The sequence below is a fragment of the Bacillus rossius genome, chromosome 3, assembly GCF_032445375.1.
Source record: "Bacillus rossius redtenbacheri isolate Brsri chromosome 3, Brsri_v3, whole genome shotgun sequence".
Classification (NCBI taxonomy): domain Eukaryota; kingdom Metazoa; phylum Arthropoda; class Insecta; order Phasmatodea; family Bacillidae; genus Bacillus; species Bacillus rossius.
In genome coordinates, this window is record NC_086332.1 from 117,587,031 (window position 1) to 117,607,783 (window position 20,753).

The window sequence follows — 20,753 nt, forward strand, 5'->3', positions numbered from 1 at the left end:
ACGTTCTGTGGCTTCACTAAGCAAAGAATTTGTTGATTCTCTGGTGTCACTAAGTTTCCTATTCTTTTCTGTTAGTCTACTTTCAATTTCTTCAATGCTTTTTGACTTGACAACATTTAATAAATTGATAAACGCCGGCTGCACGCACAAAAAAGTGTCCCGTTATGCACATTGTCCTGTTACGATGTGTTCCGTTACACTCATTGTACGCTTGCGCCGCATCTATCTCTCTTCCACTCGATTGGAACAACCATCGATTTGACTTTGAGTCACATTAAACTTGAAACACTCCCATTCGTTTCCTACTTTTCCTATCATCATCCTATCCTTAATAGAATAACACAGATTGGAAGAAGTTAAATAGCAAACGTGTATTAAAGTTATAGTTAAAATAATCTGTTCGTTAAAGTAATAAACATAGTTGAATTAATGAGTGCAAATAAAAGTAAATTTATCAATTAAACTGTAGATTTAATTTCACTCCTTTGTATCCATACAAAATAGTGATAATTCAATAAAAATGATTCAATTTTATTCATAAAAGTATGCAATCATTTCATCAATGTTTGTTATGACGTCACGTTAAACTATCGTCCGTAAACCGACTTTACAGACAACCAATTGTTTTTAGGTGGAGAATCTTCTTTCGATATCTGCATTCCCATGAGACAAACAAAGTGCAGCTTTAATTACTTTGGATACAAGAGGAAATTTTGGTGAGCCATCCAACTTCTTCAGTTCCATGTAATAAGCCCAATAATTATCAACACGTGAAGATGCAGCTTCACTCTCAGAAGGTTCATTTTCAAACTGTAGACATTTCCATTCATCAACAAGCTGATCATCTGGAATATCCATGGATAGTGATTTTGCTACTTTCCTCAAGTATCGACAGCTTCTTTCAGATTTTCTTCCCGGTGGATTAAGAAATCCAAGTGCTTGTTTTAGATGCAGTGAGTCAGTCATTACTTTTGCCACAAGATATTTAGCACCTGCAATATAATGTGCTTGAACACTTTACAAAAAATACAGAACTTCTATTTCTGGTAACTGAGAAAGTTTATCTCTTACTTCCCCTGAAAGTACTATCTGTTGTAACGGCACTAAATTAACTGCCTCAAACAACTTGCTACTTGCCCAATCATATGAAGATGACTGTTTCACTTACAGCAGAACTTTTACACACTCTGCCAGCGAGAGTTCCAATAACTTCTAACAACTCTGAATGCAAAACATGAATTAACGGAGCTTCACTCTGGAAACACTTGGTGAATTTTTTAAACAAATTTTTTAGCAGAAGACATTATAAAATGAAGTTCAGTTAAGATCCCTGGTTGTTTGAGTAAAGATGTAAATTTCCTCACACTCTCCTTCTGTAAAACATCTTTACTTTTCTTAGATGGAATGTGTTTCAAAAAATATGTTTCTAAACCAGCCAATTGTTCAGTTAATCTTTCACCTGTTAACCATCTAGTAGAAGTGTGTTTCAAAAATCTGTGTGCTGGTAGATTCTGCTGCTGTTGAATCATCTCATATTCTTCCCAACGTGAAGGTCATCCATGAAAATAGCGATACATGCTAATCACTAATGTCATCACATCTTCACCAAACACATCCATAGCTTTCAAAACACAACATGAATGGGACATGTTCCAATATCTACCAAACCTTTATCAAGTTGTTAAATGTTAGGCCTATAACTATTTTTACTCAAGTTTTGAGGTTGGCATTAACTACTTAAGTTAAAACAAAAATAATATAGTTAATGCTGTAAAAAATTGAAAAATTTTATTACCGCAAGCATTGACTTGAAGAATAACTCCATGTAGTTTTTTGTAAAATTTTACTTTCCCCTCAGTTACACTTTCCTCTGAATTGCACCATTTTCAGTTTTCCCCTCGAAAAGTGTAATTCAGGGGTTCCACTGTAGTCATAAACTTACAGTAACAGAGAAAAATCGTGCTTAAGGTCAACTAATGCCTATCTCCATCAACTGTTACCATCACTGGTTAGAAGGGATCGTCTCTAACCAGATTATAATCCCTCCAACACATTATGTCATGTGAGATACACTGCCTGCTAATAATGAATACCACAGCCAGGACCTCAACCAGAGGGTAAACTATATTACAATAAATGCAATTTCTCTGTAATGTAACTTGATATGAACAAATTTATTTAGATTTAGATTGATTTCCATACAGTTATTGGTAGGAAAGGTCAAGCATGCTCTGCATTCTGCAGTAATGTAGTATTTTGCAAATTAGTAATGAGTAAATTTATGAATATTTTAAAAATTCTTCAGTTTAAGAACAAAAAAAGAGACAGTGTAGACTGATTTCAGAAAAATAGAGACTGATAGAGGCTTTTTTAAAAAAAAGATACTTTTAGCTGGAAAAGAGACTCACTCTGATGCCTGCATCACTGATACAAAGCATGTGTTTCCATTTAAGGCCCAACACATTATATAAAAGATAAAATAGTTAGTAACAAAATGTGGATATGCAATCTGGTTTCTCAAGGATGCCATTACAAGTCCAGTGAGAATCCATATAACACCAGTGAGGGTACACAATCCCCTGTTTTCTGTACCCATGCAGTTATGATTTATTTGGCTTCATGTGAAAATACATGCAAGAAAATGCAAAGAGCTACACACAAAAAAAATACAACTATTAACAGAAACAGGGATAAAATACTATGAGAGAACAAAAACTTATTTCAAAATCAAACAATAAATAAGCAGGATAAGCAAAACAATGGATTGCCATATTATGAAGAAAGCAACAACAATGCAAAAGCTAATGCCAGAAGATGAAGAAAGTATTAACAAAAATAAAGCTACTGCCAGGAGACAAAGAAAGCATCAACAATGCATAGCTGTTGCTAGGATACAAAGAGGACATCAACAAACTTTGCCAAGTGACGAAGAATGCATCAACTTTGTAATCGATGTTTTCTGGAGACTACGAAAGCATCAATGCAATAGCCATTAGCACGAAGAAGAAAGGATCAACAATTAAACAGCCACTGCCAAGAGATGAAGAAGGTATCATTAATGCAATATCAATTTAAAGGAGATGAAGAAAGCATTACCAATGCAATAGCTGCTGACAGGAAAAGAAGAAAGCATCAAGAATACAATAGCCATTAACAGGAGATTATGAAAGAATCACAAATGCAATAGGCATTGCCAGGCGTCAAAGAAAGCATCAAGAACGCAATAGCGGTCACCAGGAGACGAAGAAAGCATTAACAATTCGATAGCCATTGCAAGGAGATGAAGACAGTACCATGAATGCAATAGCCACTGCAGGAAGATGAAAAAGCATCAACAATGCAATAGCTATTGCAGGGAAATAAAGAAAGCATCAACAATATAATAGCCACTGCCATGGAGATGACCGAGAAAATATAGTCAAAATTTGCTTAGCCAATTAAATTTAGATAAAACTATGACAAATTTCAAAAAATCTCTTCAAGGTGCAAACGTACCTGCCCTGTATGATCCACCTACAAAATTTCATAACTCTAGACTCACCATCTCTGCACTACATAAATTACACCCAGACAAACTCTCTCTTTTATTAAAATAGATTATTTTATATTAAAAATTATTTTAATGATAAAATAATGTGAACAGAAAAGCACAGGGATTAAAGTGGTTGAGTAGTTACCTAGATCACTTACCTCTTACAGTCATGATCCAGCTTCCATTCCTGGTGGGGTATAACCTTGATATTTTACTAGTGGGAAAAGTGGCAGACACTGATGTGCGCCCATGATTTTTTTCAGGGTACTACCATTTCCCACATTACTGGATTCATCACTGATCCATCAAAATCATTTCATACTTTACCATCTCTAATGCACCCATTATCAACAAGGTAATTAGTCAAATTCTTTATTTGTGTACCAACTGGCAATACACGAGCTTATTTCATTAAGGGGTACTGATCCCTAAATTAAAAGTGCTCAGATTAAGCTCTTGTTTCATAAAATTGTACCTCACATTAAAAATGTGCATTCCCGTAACAAAGAAAAAAATTAAAATATTATTTAATGTATTTTTTTAACTTTTTAATTTAAATTGAATTTTGATTTGCAGAAACTCCAGCATGACACAAGTATGATATTTTTTTTCCCAGAACCTTGATTTTAATTAATAATAAAGTATATGAAATACTATGAGGTAATTTTTTTTAACAGTGCTTTCAAAATTCAAAATATTAAATTTTCTATTCCAATGCAAATACATTTTTTTTTTCAAGTTGAGTTTAAACAACTTTCAACACAATTAAAATGACTTACGTATCAAAATTGTAGAAAAACTTAAACACGCAGCATTTTTAAACATCTTAATCACGGATATCTTCAATAATTTTGAAGTTTTAATGTGTAGATTACTTGCTGAAAAGCTAAGATAAAAGCTTGCATTTTGTAAACATGTTGAATATTCACAGGCCGTACAGTGCAACGCTCTCCAGGCTAAAAGGCAAACTACTTGGACTCGCCACGCATTCTCCCCCTGCACCCTCGCCTTGGTTGTTTGAATGGAGCTGAGGTGTCGGCGGTTGGTAAGTATGTGATCTGCTCGACTGCCGACTGGTTGGGTGGAAGGGGGTGTACAGGGAAGCGTTGCCTGATGTACTTGTGGCAGGAATGCACAGCCACGCACTCAGCGAGAGCTAGACAGATGAAAGGCAAGCGGGCAGTTCCGAGCTAAACTGGGCACAGTTTGTTGTGTGTATACAATATTTTTGACTAATCTTTAGTGAGGCATAATTCGCAACGGGTAACGAAAAGAGGTCGCAGTGGACTAATTAAAAGGTAATAGATGTATGATATCACAAAAACTTACAGGTTACACAAAAAAATAATACCAAACTAACATGAGTAAAGTTTAGTGTTAGTCATTGCATTCGTTACCCATTTCATTACAAGAAACGTTTACAAAAGGATGTAACAATTGTGTTTATACAAATAAATAACCATAACTTTAACATTTGAACGAATATGAAATATATAGTACTACAATAATAGGACAAAGATGTAAGAATGTTTATAACTAGCGTATAACGTCACACGCCACCGAAACATTGTCACTATTTTTTAGTACAATATTACCAATTGGCTTAGCGGAAAAAAACATATTATAGCATGGAAAAAAGTTCCAAATGCAACAACCTAGCGTAAATTCAGTTTTCCTAACGGAAAATTATTTTTTTGCAATTTAACGTAAACAACACACAGAAAAATTATTACAAGAAAAATTTTAAAGGATTAAATGTGAAATAAGTACAGGCTTATTTGCATGACATTGTTAAATTAGCAGCATAATTGTAATTTCTAAACACTTTAATACATATAAAAGTTTCATTATAATTATTACATAAATATTTAAAAAAAACCTCGTACAATGACACTTGTAATCTCTTAATATCCTAACAAAAATAACGTTACATTATAATTGATATGTATAAAAACATAACTTATGGAATAGTAAAGACAAAATTCAATAGCCCTTAAATTTTCTTAACAGGACTATATATATATATATATATATATATATATATATATATATATATATATATATATATATATATATATATATATATATATATATATATATATACACATACACATAAATATATACATACACACACACACACACACACACGCACGCACGCACCCACATACAAACACACATGCACGCACCCACATACACACACACACAGACGTTACATTTCATATTACATACATTATACATTACATAGAATATAATCTTACGTTATATAAATAATCATCAGTACGCCGGCTATTACTTTTCTTTGTTTTTCTTGGCTGCCACAATAAAATCTGGTTCCCGAACTTTCATGCCTTTTTGCGACGTAATGAGCATTCAAATTATTTTGCGGAAAAAACATATCCCTACATATTAGATAGTGAAGAAATTAATTTTTAGATAAGTAGACTGCACGCCAAACTCCCACCCCATCTGCAGTTTGGCAACAATGGAGAGGTTGACAGCCGAGCCATGGAAGACGTAATATATATAGTCGAGGGGGCGGGTCATGGTGTCTTGAGGTGGTGGGGGGTGGAAGGGAAGGTTAGAGGGAGGCAGCAGAAAATGACGTGGCAAAGGAGGTGCGACTGAAGTGCTATCCTACGAGAAATGGTTGAACTTTATCGTCAATCTTTCCCTATGTTTCTAAGAATGATCGACACATCTGTTAGCATCGGAAATGCATTCCAGTGGCCGAAGGCCTAATACGCCTTAAGGCTCTGTCTCACTTACCATGTCTATTATTATGTTTTTATGACACCATCACTAATGTTATTAATGCAATTAATTGAAAGCTGTAAAATTATGCGCACGTGATCATAATTATAAACCCTTGTGTTACATTTTACCAGTATGGGATAACACTGAGATCATTTCTGTTGACAATATTATATCCCGAAATGAAATGCAAGTGCGCTCACAGAAACAGTTGTCAAAAATCAGCAATGATGTGGCGTGCGAGATGGGGCCTTAACTCTCCGAAAGGAGAGTGACAGTCGCAGAGAAAGCGTTACCGTTAAATATGTTGGTTTTCCGGAAAAGTATTTTCGGCAAACTGTGGCAATAAGTTACTGGAAAATTTCCCAAATTATACTTTTACAGTAACATAGAAACAATTAAATAGATATTTTTATTGAAAGAGAACAAAAAAACCTAAAGGCACACTAGAGAGTTGGGAAGCTACTGATCCACATGTGTGCAGTTACCCGGAGGGGGCGGAGGCGCGGGGCCTGTAGCACCGGGGCGGGGTGGCCGCGAGCGTGACGTAGCCGCCCTCCTCCTGCAGGAGGCGCACCTGGACCACGCCGTGGAAGGCGGGGGCGAACCTGCGCACCGGCTCGGGCAGGGTGCGGTAGAAGTCCAGCTCTCTGGGCACCAGCGGCTTGCACACCGTCGCCTCGTCCAGGCACAGCATGGAGGAGTGCCCGCCCACCTGGTGGATGAACGGCTGCAACTACACGCAACCACGCCGCTCCTAGTCCACGCCCTGCCCGCTACTCTGCTCCATGGCACACAATAACACTTTCAAAAGTCCTATCATTACAATACATGTCACACTTTTACATTTCAATCAGTTAAAATTTATTTGCGTTGTTCGTATTTTCAGAAGTATTTTTGCTTTTTTATGTGTGTGTGTGTGTGTGTGTGCGTGCATGCGTGCTAGTGTTAGTGTTTTGTGTGTTTGTGTGTATGTGTACATGTGTATGTATTCATTCTGAACTTTTATTTTTTCAAAAGAGCCCTTAGTTTCAACATTTAGCAACGCGTAGTATATGTAATTCTTCCAAAAAAGCAAAGCAAATGCAGGACTTGATCATACAGTTGCACCATTTTACTAAACTGAAGGTAAGTTGGGCTGCGTTGGCATCACATTTAATTTATTTTTTCAATAGCACCCCTAAACTCTACATCTACCGTTGACAGAAATGCACCAGACAAGCAGCAAACCTATCAGATACAGTTACCAGCAATTACATTGGATTTAAAAGCTCTCAGCTACAACACACAGAGACCCAGTTGCATGTAAAAAGATTTGGATGATTCTGGAGGAAAGCCACTTTTCTGAAAAAATAAAAATTCCTAATTTTTTTATTTTTATTTCCTGACATGTTTTCCAATTATTATATAAGCAAGCATTGTGATACTTCAACTATTTTACTATTTTAAAGGGTGGTTAGGTTATTACAAATACTGTTATATTGTGAGAATGATCGTTTAGGTCACATTTGCTACATTAAAAGACTTGGTAATAGTTGAATGATTGGTTATTTCAGATTAGCTGCAGGAAGAAATACATTACCAGCTTCGTAGGTTTACTTCCAGTGTTGTTTTTGGTTTTATTTTGTAATGACTCATAATAACGTTAGAGCAGTTAACTATTTCATTTATATTTATATGTTTTTGTCAGGTTCTTCTTTAGTCAAAATCTGGTCTATGTTCAAATTTCCGAGTGTCTTTAAGATTAAGTACCTATCTGGGTTGTGTTTGTGGAATCTTTGGTGTCGTCAATTCAGTAGGTGAGTTACTCTATTTTTGTACTGAGCCCAGCCACAGGATCACTTCCTAATGGCACTGGAGTGCTCTGACAGACCTCTAGAACAATGCCATCTTTCAAAATCCCCAAACAATTTTATGCTCTAAATTGTCATCTCGGTCTCATGAATTTCTTATAGTGCAAGTCAGCGCGCAATCTTTATTAATTCATACTGATAAATTTAAAAGAATTTTCCTGCCACTTTCACTTAATGTCATTCTTGTTAGTGAAACTTGGCTAAAAAACAGTATCCCATCTTAATTTGTGAATCTACAATATTGTTACCCCAGGTTAGGGGAAACAAGGAATTTAGTTAGAGTGACACAAGAAACTGTGTTGCGAGAGTAACACAATTTATTAACATGAAATAATGAAATAAAAACAATAAACATGTTAATACAACACAATCAAGTTGTCTTGGGAGCATTAAGTTTTGGTCATCAACTTGGCCCCCTTGAATACACCAGCTGGCTGCCAACACAAAACTAATGCATATTTTAGCAATTACAATAATACATAAAATGCCAACATAATTAATTATTACCTACTCTTTAAAAAACACTTGGCAATCTCGTAAGTTCCTTTGCTCGCTTTACTCTATGAAACAAATGAACAAAAGCGAGTAAATGTATTTACATTAATTAGGAACAAGTTGATTAGAATCAAAGTATATATAATACTGTTACGATTTACTACGGATTCGTAAAGGATAGCCCAATTAAAGATTTTTATCACACACTTTTATTTAATGCCACTATTTACATTACTAGCTAATAATCTAAAAATGCCAATTAATCAATTGTAGGTACTTAAAAAAATGTTGCTTCCTACAAATACTTGTTTCGCACAATCCACACGCCTCGCTGGGCCGCACCTCTGGCGCAACTCTCGCCGCAGCAACCCTCGTGGTCCTCCGTTGCCGCCGTTGCACTTCCCCTTCACCGAGATCCCACTCGACGCCTTGCTCGGAACTTCGCTCGGGACTCTGCCGCACCCACGGCACTATCGCCCAGAAACTTAACTGTGGGAAAACTCCCGACTCCACTCACTCACTCGCTCCCTGCCCTGGAACCTTCGTCCAAGGTTTGCCACTCTGCCACACCCGCGGCACTATCGCCCCGGAAACTCCGCCGCCTGAACTCTCTGAACTCCACTGACTCCCTGCCCTGACTCCTCGGGCATATATATATGCCCTGGCACAATTCCAGAACTCACGAGAGCGGCCGGGGCCAGTCGCGTCATCGCGAGCCGTCCCAACGGCAGAAATCTCTCGAAAACACGTGCCGGCGGCTTGCGTAACTCCGCAGCTGGCAGGTTTTGGATGTCAAACTAACCATGCCGCGCGGGGGGAGCGGAGGTCTGGAGGGAGATAAAACGGCGACCGAGGTGCGCACTGCACATCTCATGTTACGGCGACATGTGATGCAGCCCAGCCAGCTCTGCACCTGCGCGTGACGTGGCCTTGCTAACGTTCGTAACAATACACACAACTATTAACAAAGGAAAAATTACAAGAGAATATTATGGTTGTGATTATGCACAAGTTATCTTACGAAATATTTTACGTTAAAAAACTTAAGTCCAGCCTGCCTTGTGGCTTACAAGAATATTAACATTTAATAGACCCCTCGTGCTACCGGGTTCAATATGGCCAGACACTCGCCTCAACACTCGGTGGGTCATCCTGTCCCGGCCGTCGCTTGCCGAGTCACCACTGTAGATTGCACACCAGCCATTCACATTCAGTGCCCTCCTTCCCAAACAACGCCATGGATGGACTTCGTTGGTGTACTGTTGTCCCGGAACCTGAAGATCCCTTGACGACCGAAAAGAGAGGTGCAAAGGCCAGGCCACGAACCCACTTGGCTGGACTGTCTCGATGTCTGACCTGTCACACTCACACCAGTGGATTGTAACTTCCAAACAATAAATTGCTCCTGGATGGGCTTTGGACCGAATGAACATCCCTACTCAAAGAAAGAGTCAAAAGTGGTGTACAAAAGTCTAAGTCGCGAATTGTCACACACTGCCTCTGTCTGACCGCACTGTTTACATGACGTAACATACATGCACTTGCAGTACCATTCCCCACTCGTAATTACTCTGCAGTTCCGCGAATAACTATATCCTTAAAAATACGAGTGTCTCAAACTCGTATTATCAAGTGCCCCCTCCACAACTTCTCCAACGAATCTGTCGGTCGCCACACAGTAGACACTACTTGTTGTTGGCTACCTTCGGCACTTGGTCGCTGACAATCTCGTCGCACTCCGGCGTTGCTCCTCACGAATTGGGCTAAGTCCGACTGATGACGAAAAATAACCAAGTCCAGCTTACCCTTCGCAGAACCCAGACTTGCCAACTTTTCCGAATGAGAATTAGTAAACCTCTCCAAAATATTACATTTTAGCGTAAACTGCACGCAGCATTTTTTTCATTTAAAAAACACAGGATCCTACGCATGCATATATTTCTTTTTAAATATTAAATCACTATTTCAAATATAAACCCATAAGACAATTACTAAATCCCATCTAAACCAACTGAAAACACTTTAGGCCTAAACAGTGATGTTCACACACATTTCACCCAAGAATGATGAATGCAGCCATGGCTATAAAAATCTTTTTACAAACATACAAATAATTGGCACTAAAAGTGTAACTTATTATTGAAAAATATGCAGTACCATAGGCCTAATTACAATAAGGATTAAGTTATATCCTTATTTTCAACTTCTCATTAAACATTACCAATATATGTACAAATGTGGGCAAACTTTTGTTTAGTCATCTTAATTTAAAAAAAAAAATAAAATTTATGCCTTACCAGATTTTCTTGTGTAATCAATTTGCTCCTAAATGTCAAAATATATTTTTAAAAAGTCACATAAAAAATTAAATATACACTGTCTCAATACATGGAGGCTTATAAATAAAAAAAAAAAAAAAAAAATTAGGTCAATGTTAAATTTAAGGGTTCATACTTCAGTGATGCCACAGTTGCTTTCTTGGCTTTGAGGAAAAAGGCTTCTGTGAATTCTTGCTCATAGCAATTACCTAGTGCCCGACATTTAATTATGGAAGTATTTTCCAGAACTCTGAGACCTAAACTGTGTGCTAGTTTCTGACCAAACTGAAGACACGTTCACATTCAGCGTTACTGTGTGGTACTGTTAGTATTGACAACATCACCTTAGCCAACCGTCCAAATTTTGGCTTGTCATCAACACTTGTTATGCTTGACACTTTAACCCACTTTTCCACAATGGTATCTTCTTTTGCAACCATAGAAGAAACATCTTCAAGTTTAAGGACATTAAACTGGCTCTGTAGATCATCCATAGCTTTCACAACACTTTCATCATCACCAACAGACAGAAGGAAAGGAAACAGTTCTACAAAGTACTTAACATCAACAAAACTAGCATGTTCTATATGGTCAATAGATGCTACACTAGCTTTTTTCAAGACATCATTTTTCAGGGGAAACTTGTTAATGATATAATCAACAGCACAAACAAAGTATTTTCTGACTGAAGAGAAAAAAAAGTTTTTTCCAGCTTCCTTGATTCAACATTCTGTGTTTCATTAGGTACCAATACTTAAATTAACATCTGAACGTTGATTTTCTGCCAAATCATTCCTAACATCAAGCAAACTAGACAGTTTTATGACAGTAAGTTTCACAAACTTTGACAATATCTCTTTCAAAAATTCAAACAACTGCTGTCTTAGTGTGTGGATCTGAGGAACAGATGACTGCAAAACTGTGTTCAATCTTTCAAAAGTTGGTATCACATGAAGAAGGAACAAACAGAAAGCCTTGTTAACAGAAGAAGATAAAAACCCATACAAAAATTCTTCGCGAGATACATTTGTTGTCACTGTAGGCCTATCCACTGCAAATTTCTTGGCACAGTTTTTGAAGCAGAATTCTTACTGCTGCATGAAGCTGTAGTATCCACAGCAAGCTTTCTTTTGTCTCCTGCTTTGGAAGTTTCAATAGATCTGTTAGGCAACTTTTCCTCTACCTGCACCTTTTGAGTAGCAAATTTGTCAAGACACAGGGTTCTTTGATTTAAGAAATATTGACTTTTTTTTTTGCAAACAGAACTTCCTACTTGAACAGGCCTATCAGTCTGTTTGTGAATCTTAAATGAACTAAGAGTTGATGTCTGTGATTTCACATTTTGCTGAGCCTCAAAAAATCCAAGCAAAGGCTCCCATTGCTCTACCAACCTCTGCAAGCATCTTCCAAGTGACAACCACCTGGTACACACATGCTTCAAGATTTTCTTTGATTCTTGAGAATGCAGGTCCTGAAATTTCTTCAAGCTTTCTTTTCGCTTGGCACTCCTTTCCAGGTAATAATAAATGTCAACTAAAACGTCCTCAATTCTTAGTGGAAGGCAAATGGTTCCTTTCTCTGCAGCTAGATTTATCAAATGACATAAACATCCTTACAATAAGATGTTCTTGTTTTTGTTTTAATACTGCTGCCACTCCATTTTTGTTTCCTAACATGACAGCAGCAATATCGGCAGAGAAACTGATCATGTGTGTCACAGGTACTTTGAGTCGCTCAAGTTCACTCAGCATCAACCCACCAATATTCCGGCCAGTGGAATCTCATTGAAGAGCAGGTAATGACAGAACACAAGAAACAATGTTTTTTACTTGAGTATCAAAGAATGTAACTACTATTGGATACAGCTTTGCATCTGTATCGTTGCTGCCATCTGTCGCCAGAGAAAAAGGTCCACTCTGCAAATGATGCACAATTCCTTCTCTTGTCTACATGGCCATTTCCTCAACAATGGCTGTAGTTTTCATCCTGCCACAAGCGTACTTCTTCGCCTCTTCGGATTTGGGGAACATTTTGCGAAATAATGGTCCTGCATGATCAGCTACACTTATGGGAAGGTTATGTTCAATCAGAAACGAGGTAAACAAACATTCAGCTCTTATGGCACTATGAGAAGTTGAACTGCTGACAAAAAACTTATTTATTTTAGCACTGCTTTCTCTGCACTTTAGAGAACTCACGTGTTTCTGCGATTTTGCATGTTTTAAAATGTCATTATTTCCCCCATGCAAAATAATTATTTCGCACCGGCAAACACTACAAAATGAATATTTGTTACGTTCTTCAGATTTCAAAATAAGAGAAAACTCCTTAGCGTAAACGTCACGAAACGCCTGAAAATAATATTTATCGCACTTTTCACTCTTTTCAGTCATGATGTTGACATAAAGCTAACATCCAACGAAAAGAATAATCTCCAGTATCCTGCTTCAGAAACGTATCTGTGCCACAGAAACTGGTTTCTGACAGCTAAAGATTACGAAATGACTTTAAACATCCGACGATAGCCAACCACGAACCACTGCCAAATAAACACACGCTGAGATGTGTCTGGAAGAGTGGAAGGAAAAGGGAGACATAGCATCTTTTTTTTCACTCCTCTTCTTATTTTCCTTTTGGCGCTCCCCTTACACCCCTTCCTTGATAAGCACGGCTGCAGCGATGAAGCCAGACACCCTACCTCCTTCTTCCTCCCCTTCTTTTATTTTCCTTTTTCCTCGCTACCCTCCCCCCCTTTGGCGGGCCCCTTACACCCCTTCTCCAACAAGCATGGCCGCAGCAAGGAAGCCACACCACTTCCCTAAAAAATGCTCTGCTGCTCTACAAAGCACTCATTAGCCCCATAATTACATACGCAGCCCCAGTATGGGCAACTGCTGCGAAATCACACTTAATAAAGCTACAACGAGTACAAAACAAATGTATTCGGGCAGTTACAGACGCCCCAATGTATTGTGCTGTAGCAGCCTTGCATCGTGAAACGAAATCGGAAACCTTACAAGACTTCTACATCAGAGCTACACAAACTTTTTACGATAAATGCGCAAATAGTTTAATTCCACATTAGAAAATTATGACCCAGACATTAATGAGAACTATAAACGCCCAAAATCTATCCTGTCACACCGCCCGCCGTAGACGCGGACGTGGCGGGACTGCTCTCTGATTGGCCGGCAGCCCGCGGGCCAATCAGAGCGCGCCTCCTCCCCCTGCTCCGAGTGCGAGAACATGTGCGCGGAGCGCACGCACACAAGCTGGCAGCTCACATACATTAATTTAATATTAAGTTAGGTTAATATTAGGCCCCAATTATATATAAGCACACATCATTCCAATACACACTGCACAACACAAACTATCAGGCGATTCAAATAGTCGTGCTTTGGCGCAGCGGGGCCCTAATGGAATAAATAAATTATCCTTTGAAGATTAACAGCGTAGATGCTAGGCTAGAGTCTTTCAATGACAGAAGGTGGCAATTTCTCTAACTGACCAACTGCATTTTGCTGGCAACAGGTCGACCTGAAGCTGTGTCACCATTCTGGAGTCTAGTCCGACGCCACCGCCCCACTTACACGATCATATTACACAGCCACAATGAGTGCTAACTGGCAGCACGATGGGAAACGACATAAGCCACCCCCAAAAGACCAGACCTGACCAAACCAATGCGGACTAAAAGTCCAAGTGCCTCACCCCTTGCATAGTAGAACTTCTACCACGCCCCACTCTTCTTCCAGGACCATCCTTCTATTCCTGTAATCCACCTGCTTGTAATAATGCATGACCTTTGCATCCCGCAAGCAGGGCCGCAACTAGAGTCTCTGGCACCCGGAGCATGAATGGATTCATGAGCACCCCCCCCCCCCCTCTTTTTTTGCACATACCACACCAATAAAGCGGGGTGTCCGGGGGCCCTCCCACGGAAAAATTGTGCTATTTAAGCATTATTCATACCTACATGTAACAGTTTCTGTGCTACTGTAACTTCCATGCATGAACCCACTATGTCCATAAAGTAGTCCGTATAATCACTAGACTTGTTCATTAAATATGTTGAGACGTTATATTGTAAATCAGATTAGACATTCCTGGCATGCAATTAAAAAACTTTTTACCAGTTACCAGCAGGCCCGTCGAGAGGGGGGGGAAGCAGGGGTAAAATCCCCGGGGCCCGACTCCCTTCAGGGGGCCCGAGGCCCGAGCATAGTATGTCAATATTATGTCATTGGATATTATTCCCGTAGTGATGGTTTTAAAAAGCGCTTATATGACATAAAAAAAAACGTAAATTATGTACTGTCTAGCAAGCAGCGAGCCAGCGACACTTGACTAACTGGACTGCTAGTACCTGGTGCTTATAACAGAAGGCGTCACAGTGAGCTCTTGAGCGGACAGCCTGTTGCGCGTGCGCCTAGTCCTAATATTTGTTGCGTGTAGCGATTCCCTGTGTGCAGACTGCAGTGCAGAGAGCAGGGGTGCAACAACAGGGGGGGGGGGGGGGGGCCAAGGGTATTTTGCCCCCCTCTGAAACCTTGAAGTGGGGGCAAACAGGGGCAAAGAAAGTGATGTGTAATCAATTTTTAGATAATAAAACTGCTTAAATAGCACCATTTTCCACCTTGAAATACAAATTTTCCCGGGGGACGACCCCCGGACCCCCCGCTTCAATAGGGGAGACCGATGATTTTTTTATAAAAAGGTATATTGCCCCCCCCCCCCCCTCCCCTTTGGAAATTTAGTTGTTGCGCCCCTGGCAGAGAGAGATATAAAATGAAGTTAAATTTACATGTAGGCATGTAGCATCGGTCGCTGTGTGAGTGTGTTAGTGCTATAAAAAATGTAGTATATTATAACTCATTCAGTCAGACACTGACAAAAATAGTATTGCACTAACTTTGTGGCATTGTAACAAAATCATGTAACATTTGAAAAAAATACCTGATTCATTTGTGCTATCAAACAGCAGAGTACATTTTTACTTCTGAATGTACAATTTTGAAATGTACAGAGTGGTCAACTTTATTTATATTTTACGCACTTTTTCTCTGCGTATTAAAATGTTTATAGTATAGGTACAGTCAATAAATATAGGCTGGATTCATCTAACAAGAACTTTCGTTTTTGTTTCACTTTCGCGAAACTTCATAAATTTCCTTTCGCTTTCGTTTCGTGGGGGAAAGGTTACAATCGCACAATCCTATAAATATATAAGTTTTAAATAGATGCAAAAAAAAATTAACCCTTTACTATAACCAACCTAGTAAATTCTGTTAAAACTGATAATTGTATTAGCATTAAGTTAACTGGTATTTTTTTTAGGTATGATTATTTTTTAAGTGGTAACTATCATGGAATACCATCATAAATCTGGGGCACAGAAAAGAAAATAACAAATATGGCGATACTACCAACTGTCAGGATCTTAATTTTTTTCTAGCAGAAATTTAAAAAAAAAAGTAAAGGAATCTCAAATGGAGCATAGACGACTTCAGGTGCATTATTTGTCAGTAGAAATTCAAAATGAATTCATTGAGTGCTGCGCTAACCATGTTATAGGCTGTATTTTAAAACAGAGAGAAACTGCGAAGTACTATTCTATCATAGTCGATGCAACACCTGATTCAGCTCATATAGAACAAAAAGTCTTCATAATATGTTATGTCTACTTGTGTGATGAGAGTAACAAGTATGTCATCTTCGAGAGATTTTTAGCTTTCGTCAATTTCAACCAAAATACTGGTGCCTCCATTGCAGATCTAATAATTCAGACATTAGCTCATCATCGTATACCCATTGGTGATGTCGTGGTCAAGGATACGATAATGGCAGCATCATGAGTGGCATGTACAAGGGTGCTCAAGCTCAAATTAAGAAGGAAAATCCACTTGCCATCTTCTCACCTTATGCATACCATAGCTTGAATTTGTGTGGAGTTCATGCAGCCGAGAGTTGTGTTGATGTTATAACATTTTTCGGGGTGTTACAGAAGTTGTTCACTGTTTTTTCTGCAAGCCCTCAGAGATGGCAAATACTGAAGGAAAATACTGGCTGCTCTCTGCATAGCATGTCTACTACTCACTGGTCTGCAAGAGTTGAATGTGTTAAGCCTTTTGCATCACACTTACCGGGAATCAAGAAGGCAATTGATCAAGCTCTTGACTTGAACCTTATTGTGGAAGTTCGAGCTGATTTAAATGGTATCCAGAGCTACCTGGAAAATTACGAGTGCATTTTAATGGGTTCAATTTGGTTTAAAGTCCTGACTTCTATAAATTACACCAGTTTGGTTTTGCAAGCAAGAGATGTTACACTGGATGTAGAAGTATAAAATATACAGCATTTGATTGAAAGCATTACGGCCATAATAAATAGCTGGGATTCGATTTGGGCTGAATGTAAATGTGTTGCAGAATGTCTAAATATATTACCAGAGTTATCAAAGGAGCAATGAAAAATAAAACGGTGCAGGAAACAGTTTGCAGATGAAAGTCTTTTTGCAGATGCTTCCGAACAAGCAAATCCAGAAGAACATTTTCACTGGCAAGTATTTAATGTACTGTTGGATGCTGTTATTGGAAATTTGACGAAGCGTTTTGAAGCAGCTAAAGATTTCTGTAACATTTTCAGCATCTGAGATAGAACAGGATCAAGTTCGTGAATGTGGAGCGCAAATTTATGAGAAATATAGTGTGGACATAAGTGAGGAAATATGTGAGGAACTGTTACATCTCAAAGCAATTTATCTTCCCAATCTAGGACAGAAAATTCTTCCACTTATTGATTTGCTGAATGAACTGCATGAGATGAAACTGGACAGTTTATTTCCTAATATTATTGTTGCTCTGCGATTATTTTGCACATTTCCAGTGACTGTAGCACAAGGTGAACAATCTTTCAGTACTCTGTCTAGGATCAAGAATGTACTGCGATCTATACAATGTGCCAGGACCGTCTGACCAACCTAGGAACATTAGCAGTGGAAGGCAGACTTGCTAAAAAAATTAGACTTTAATCAGGTCATTGAGATATTTGCTAATCGCAAAGCTCGCAAAGCCCAATTAAAATAATTTTGAATTTGGAACTCTGTCTTCAGGCTGTGATAAGAGTGCTGTTACATGTACTGTGTACTTTTATGTAGGTCCTATGTCAATTTTTAATGTTAAATTTTCAACATCTGTTATCTGTGGCCCTGTATAATTTTTAAACCTCATATTTTTTAAGTAATTTAATTACAGTATGTGGAATTTGCAATACATGTGATCAGATGTGGCAGACTTCAGGCTTTCATTTAAATTATTGTTAAATTTGTAAAATCCCTTATCTTACTGTGGCCTAGTTTTAGAGTATAATTTACTGTACTCAAAGTTTTATGTAATTTAATTATGTGGAATTCGTGGGGTTTCTGATGCTTATCTCATTGTGTTCGACTTTAATTTGTATGCCATTTTTCATATAAATTATTTATGTAGAATTAGTGACTTCCTTGATCAGACTTTGACAGAGTTTATTTTGTACCCCATGTTTTTATTAAAATTATTAATATTAGTATAACATATCTTTTTTACTTTTAATAACATAAGTACATGCCATTTCTTATTTTACATGTATTTTTTTTAATAAGAGAATAAAATTTTTCCTTTCACTGTTGATAACATAAGTTATTTTTAACAGTGATGGGAGGGGGCCCCACTGTTAGTATCCCCTGGGCCCCAGCCAGCTCTCGACGGCCCTGGTTACCAGTTGTAGTAGAATTACAATGCAAGCGATTTCGGTGCCCCCACAGCTTTCCGCCCGGGGCGTATGCCCCGCTTGCCCCCCCCCCCCCCCCCCCTAGTTGCGGCCCTGCCCGCATGTATGTGCCCAGGGTTTTCCCTCTGTCTATGGAGGTTTTACCTGGGCCCAACTTATCTAGTTTTAGTCTAGAATTAAGAGTGAGGGGAGTTAGTCATGGCGAAAACGTCTGCCATGGCTGGCCAATCCCCTCCTAGCACATGATGCACGTGACCTTTTCTGCATAGTTAAAAACCCGCATGCTTAGAGCGTATAGGGCTTGCCCTGAGACGCACTTAGTCTTCCCTACCTAGACCCCTCCCTTACACACTTAGTTTTAACTTAGGTTAGGAAAAAAAAAACAACTTCCCTCCTTCTTCCACCCCTCCCCCCTACAAAAACATAGCAAGGCGACACGGCAAACAACGTCCCCTCTATATATATATATATATATCCCTCCCCCCCAACTCACTCCCTCCCAACCCCCCCCCCCCCCTCTCTCTCCAGGCTTTGTGCGCCGGCAAGTGGAAAGTAGCTATACAAGCTCGGAGAAGGGAGGGACTGCTGACAAACATCATCCTCCTTCCCTCTGTCTCTCTCTCTTTGTCTGGCTTCAGTCGCCAGCAGCCCGAAGAGGGTAAAAGACAAAGAAGGAAGTGGGCAGCACTTAGTTGAAAAACTACACACCCTGCGTCAAAACAGCGCCAAAACAACGACACGCTTTGCGTTACTTGTGCCTTTTTTGACTGGTCACTTGAGACGTGCATTTATGGCTCTTTCTCTGAACCTTCCTATTGCCGCCAACAAAAATCGTAAATAATTGGACACGTTCGTAAAATCGTAAACAAGTCCAGATTTTAGTACAGTTTACGTCAGAATCATAAAAGTTGACAAGTATGAGAGCCTAAGTCCAATACTGGTGTTCATAGTTCATTCGGGCGTAGTGGCGGTCTACTTCTCGGTGGTCAGGCAGGGCGGTGGCAGGTCTTTGTTGCGGCAGAGCAGCGCTTCCGCTGGTCGCCGATGTTGTTCTGCCCCTTTAAACGCAGAGGTCAGGGGTTTAAATATCCCTCGGGCCACTTTCCCCTCCATTCACCAACCATCTAGAACCTTGTGGTTAATCCTACTTCAATCTGGACAGCTGGAGGGGAGGGAGGTCATGTGACGAGTACCGTGACCACTCCCCAGTTAAACATGGTTACCCTTTCCACTGCACGGCTCTGGGTGGGGTGCGTGCGCGCTTCTTTAAGTAGTGCGACTGTGGGGTTGGACACCCGCCACACAAGTATGTAGCACTGGTGACAGTCACTTCAGTTGCAAGTCTCTTCCTCGTTGTGGGATGCGAAACCACCACAATATTATAGCGTTGTTCGTCAAGACCGGTCAAATAAACGAGGTGGGGGTGTAGTTATGTATGTCAGAGACATCAAACATAAAATAATATTCTACTTTGATTCAATATATTCTACAAAACCTGAATATCTGGCCCTTGAATTAGTGTTGGGTTCACAAAAAAATCTTGGTCGTGTTATATATCATCCATCCAGGGTAGGGGGTTTGTCAGAGTTTGCAGACACACTTGCTAGATGTATTTTGAACTACGAACACCGCATTATAATGGGCGATTTTACAATAAACTTATAGTTGAAAAGTACAAAAAGCTGACTGTCTTAAATAACTTTAGTTGTTTAAATATGACTGTATATACTCTTGATGCTACTAACCATGAGTCTACATTCGAATCTTGGCTATACTTACTTTTCACATCTCGTCCTGACCTGATTACAACACATGGCCAAACTGGTGTGTGTGGAATTTCTCGGCATGATCATGTATGTTTGGTATATTCTATACATTGCCTAAGCATGAACCCAAGAATGTTATGTACAAAGACTTTAGCTGATTCCTTAGACAGAAGTATACATATGTTGAACACACTGATGAAATCCCTTCAAGATACTGTTGCGCTGGTGAATATCAGACGGGTAACCAAACCCAAGGCACCTTGGCTCA

The 20,753-nt window shown here is 39.1% G+C and overlaps 1 protein-coding gene across 6 annotated transcripts in view; it reads right to left on the bottom strand.

Moving 5' to 3' along the window:
* The window catches only part of LOC134531186 (inositol hexakisphosphate kinase 1-like), a 56,101-nt gene that overhangs the window by 25,768 nt on the left and 9,580 nt on the right, over window positions 1–20,753 (bottom strand). For 2 of the 6 annotated variants that reach the window (XM_063366826.1, XM_063366824.1), the window contains exon 2: window positions 6,772–6,998. In XM_063366826.1, coding sequence (XP_063222896.1) covers window positions 6,772–6,980 — 209 coding nt within the window. In that variant the 5' untranslated portion in view covers window positions 6,981–6,998. Of the gene's footprint in view, window positions 1–6,771; window positions 7,020–20,753 lie in introns of all 6 variants that reach the window. The other 4 variants (XM_063366823.1, XM_063366825.1, XM_063366828.1 and 1 more) reach the window with 4 other exon arrangements.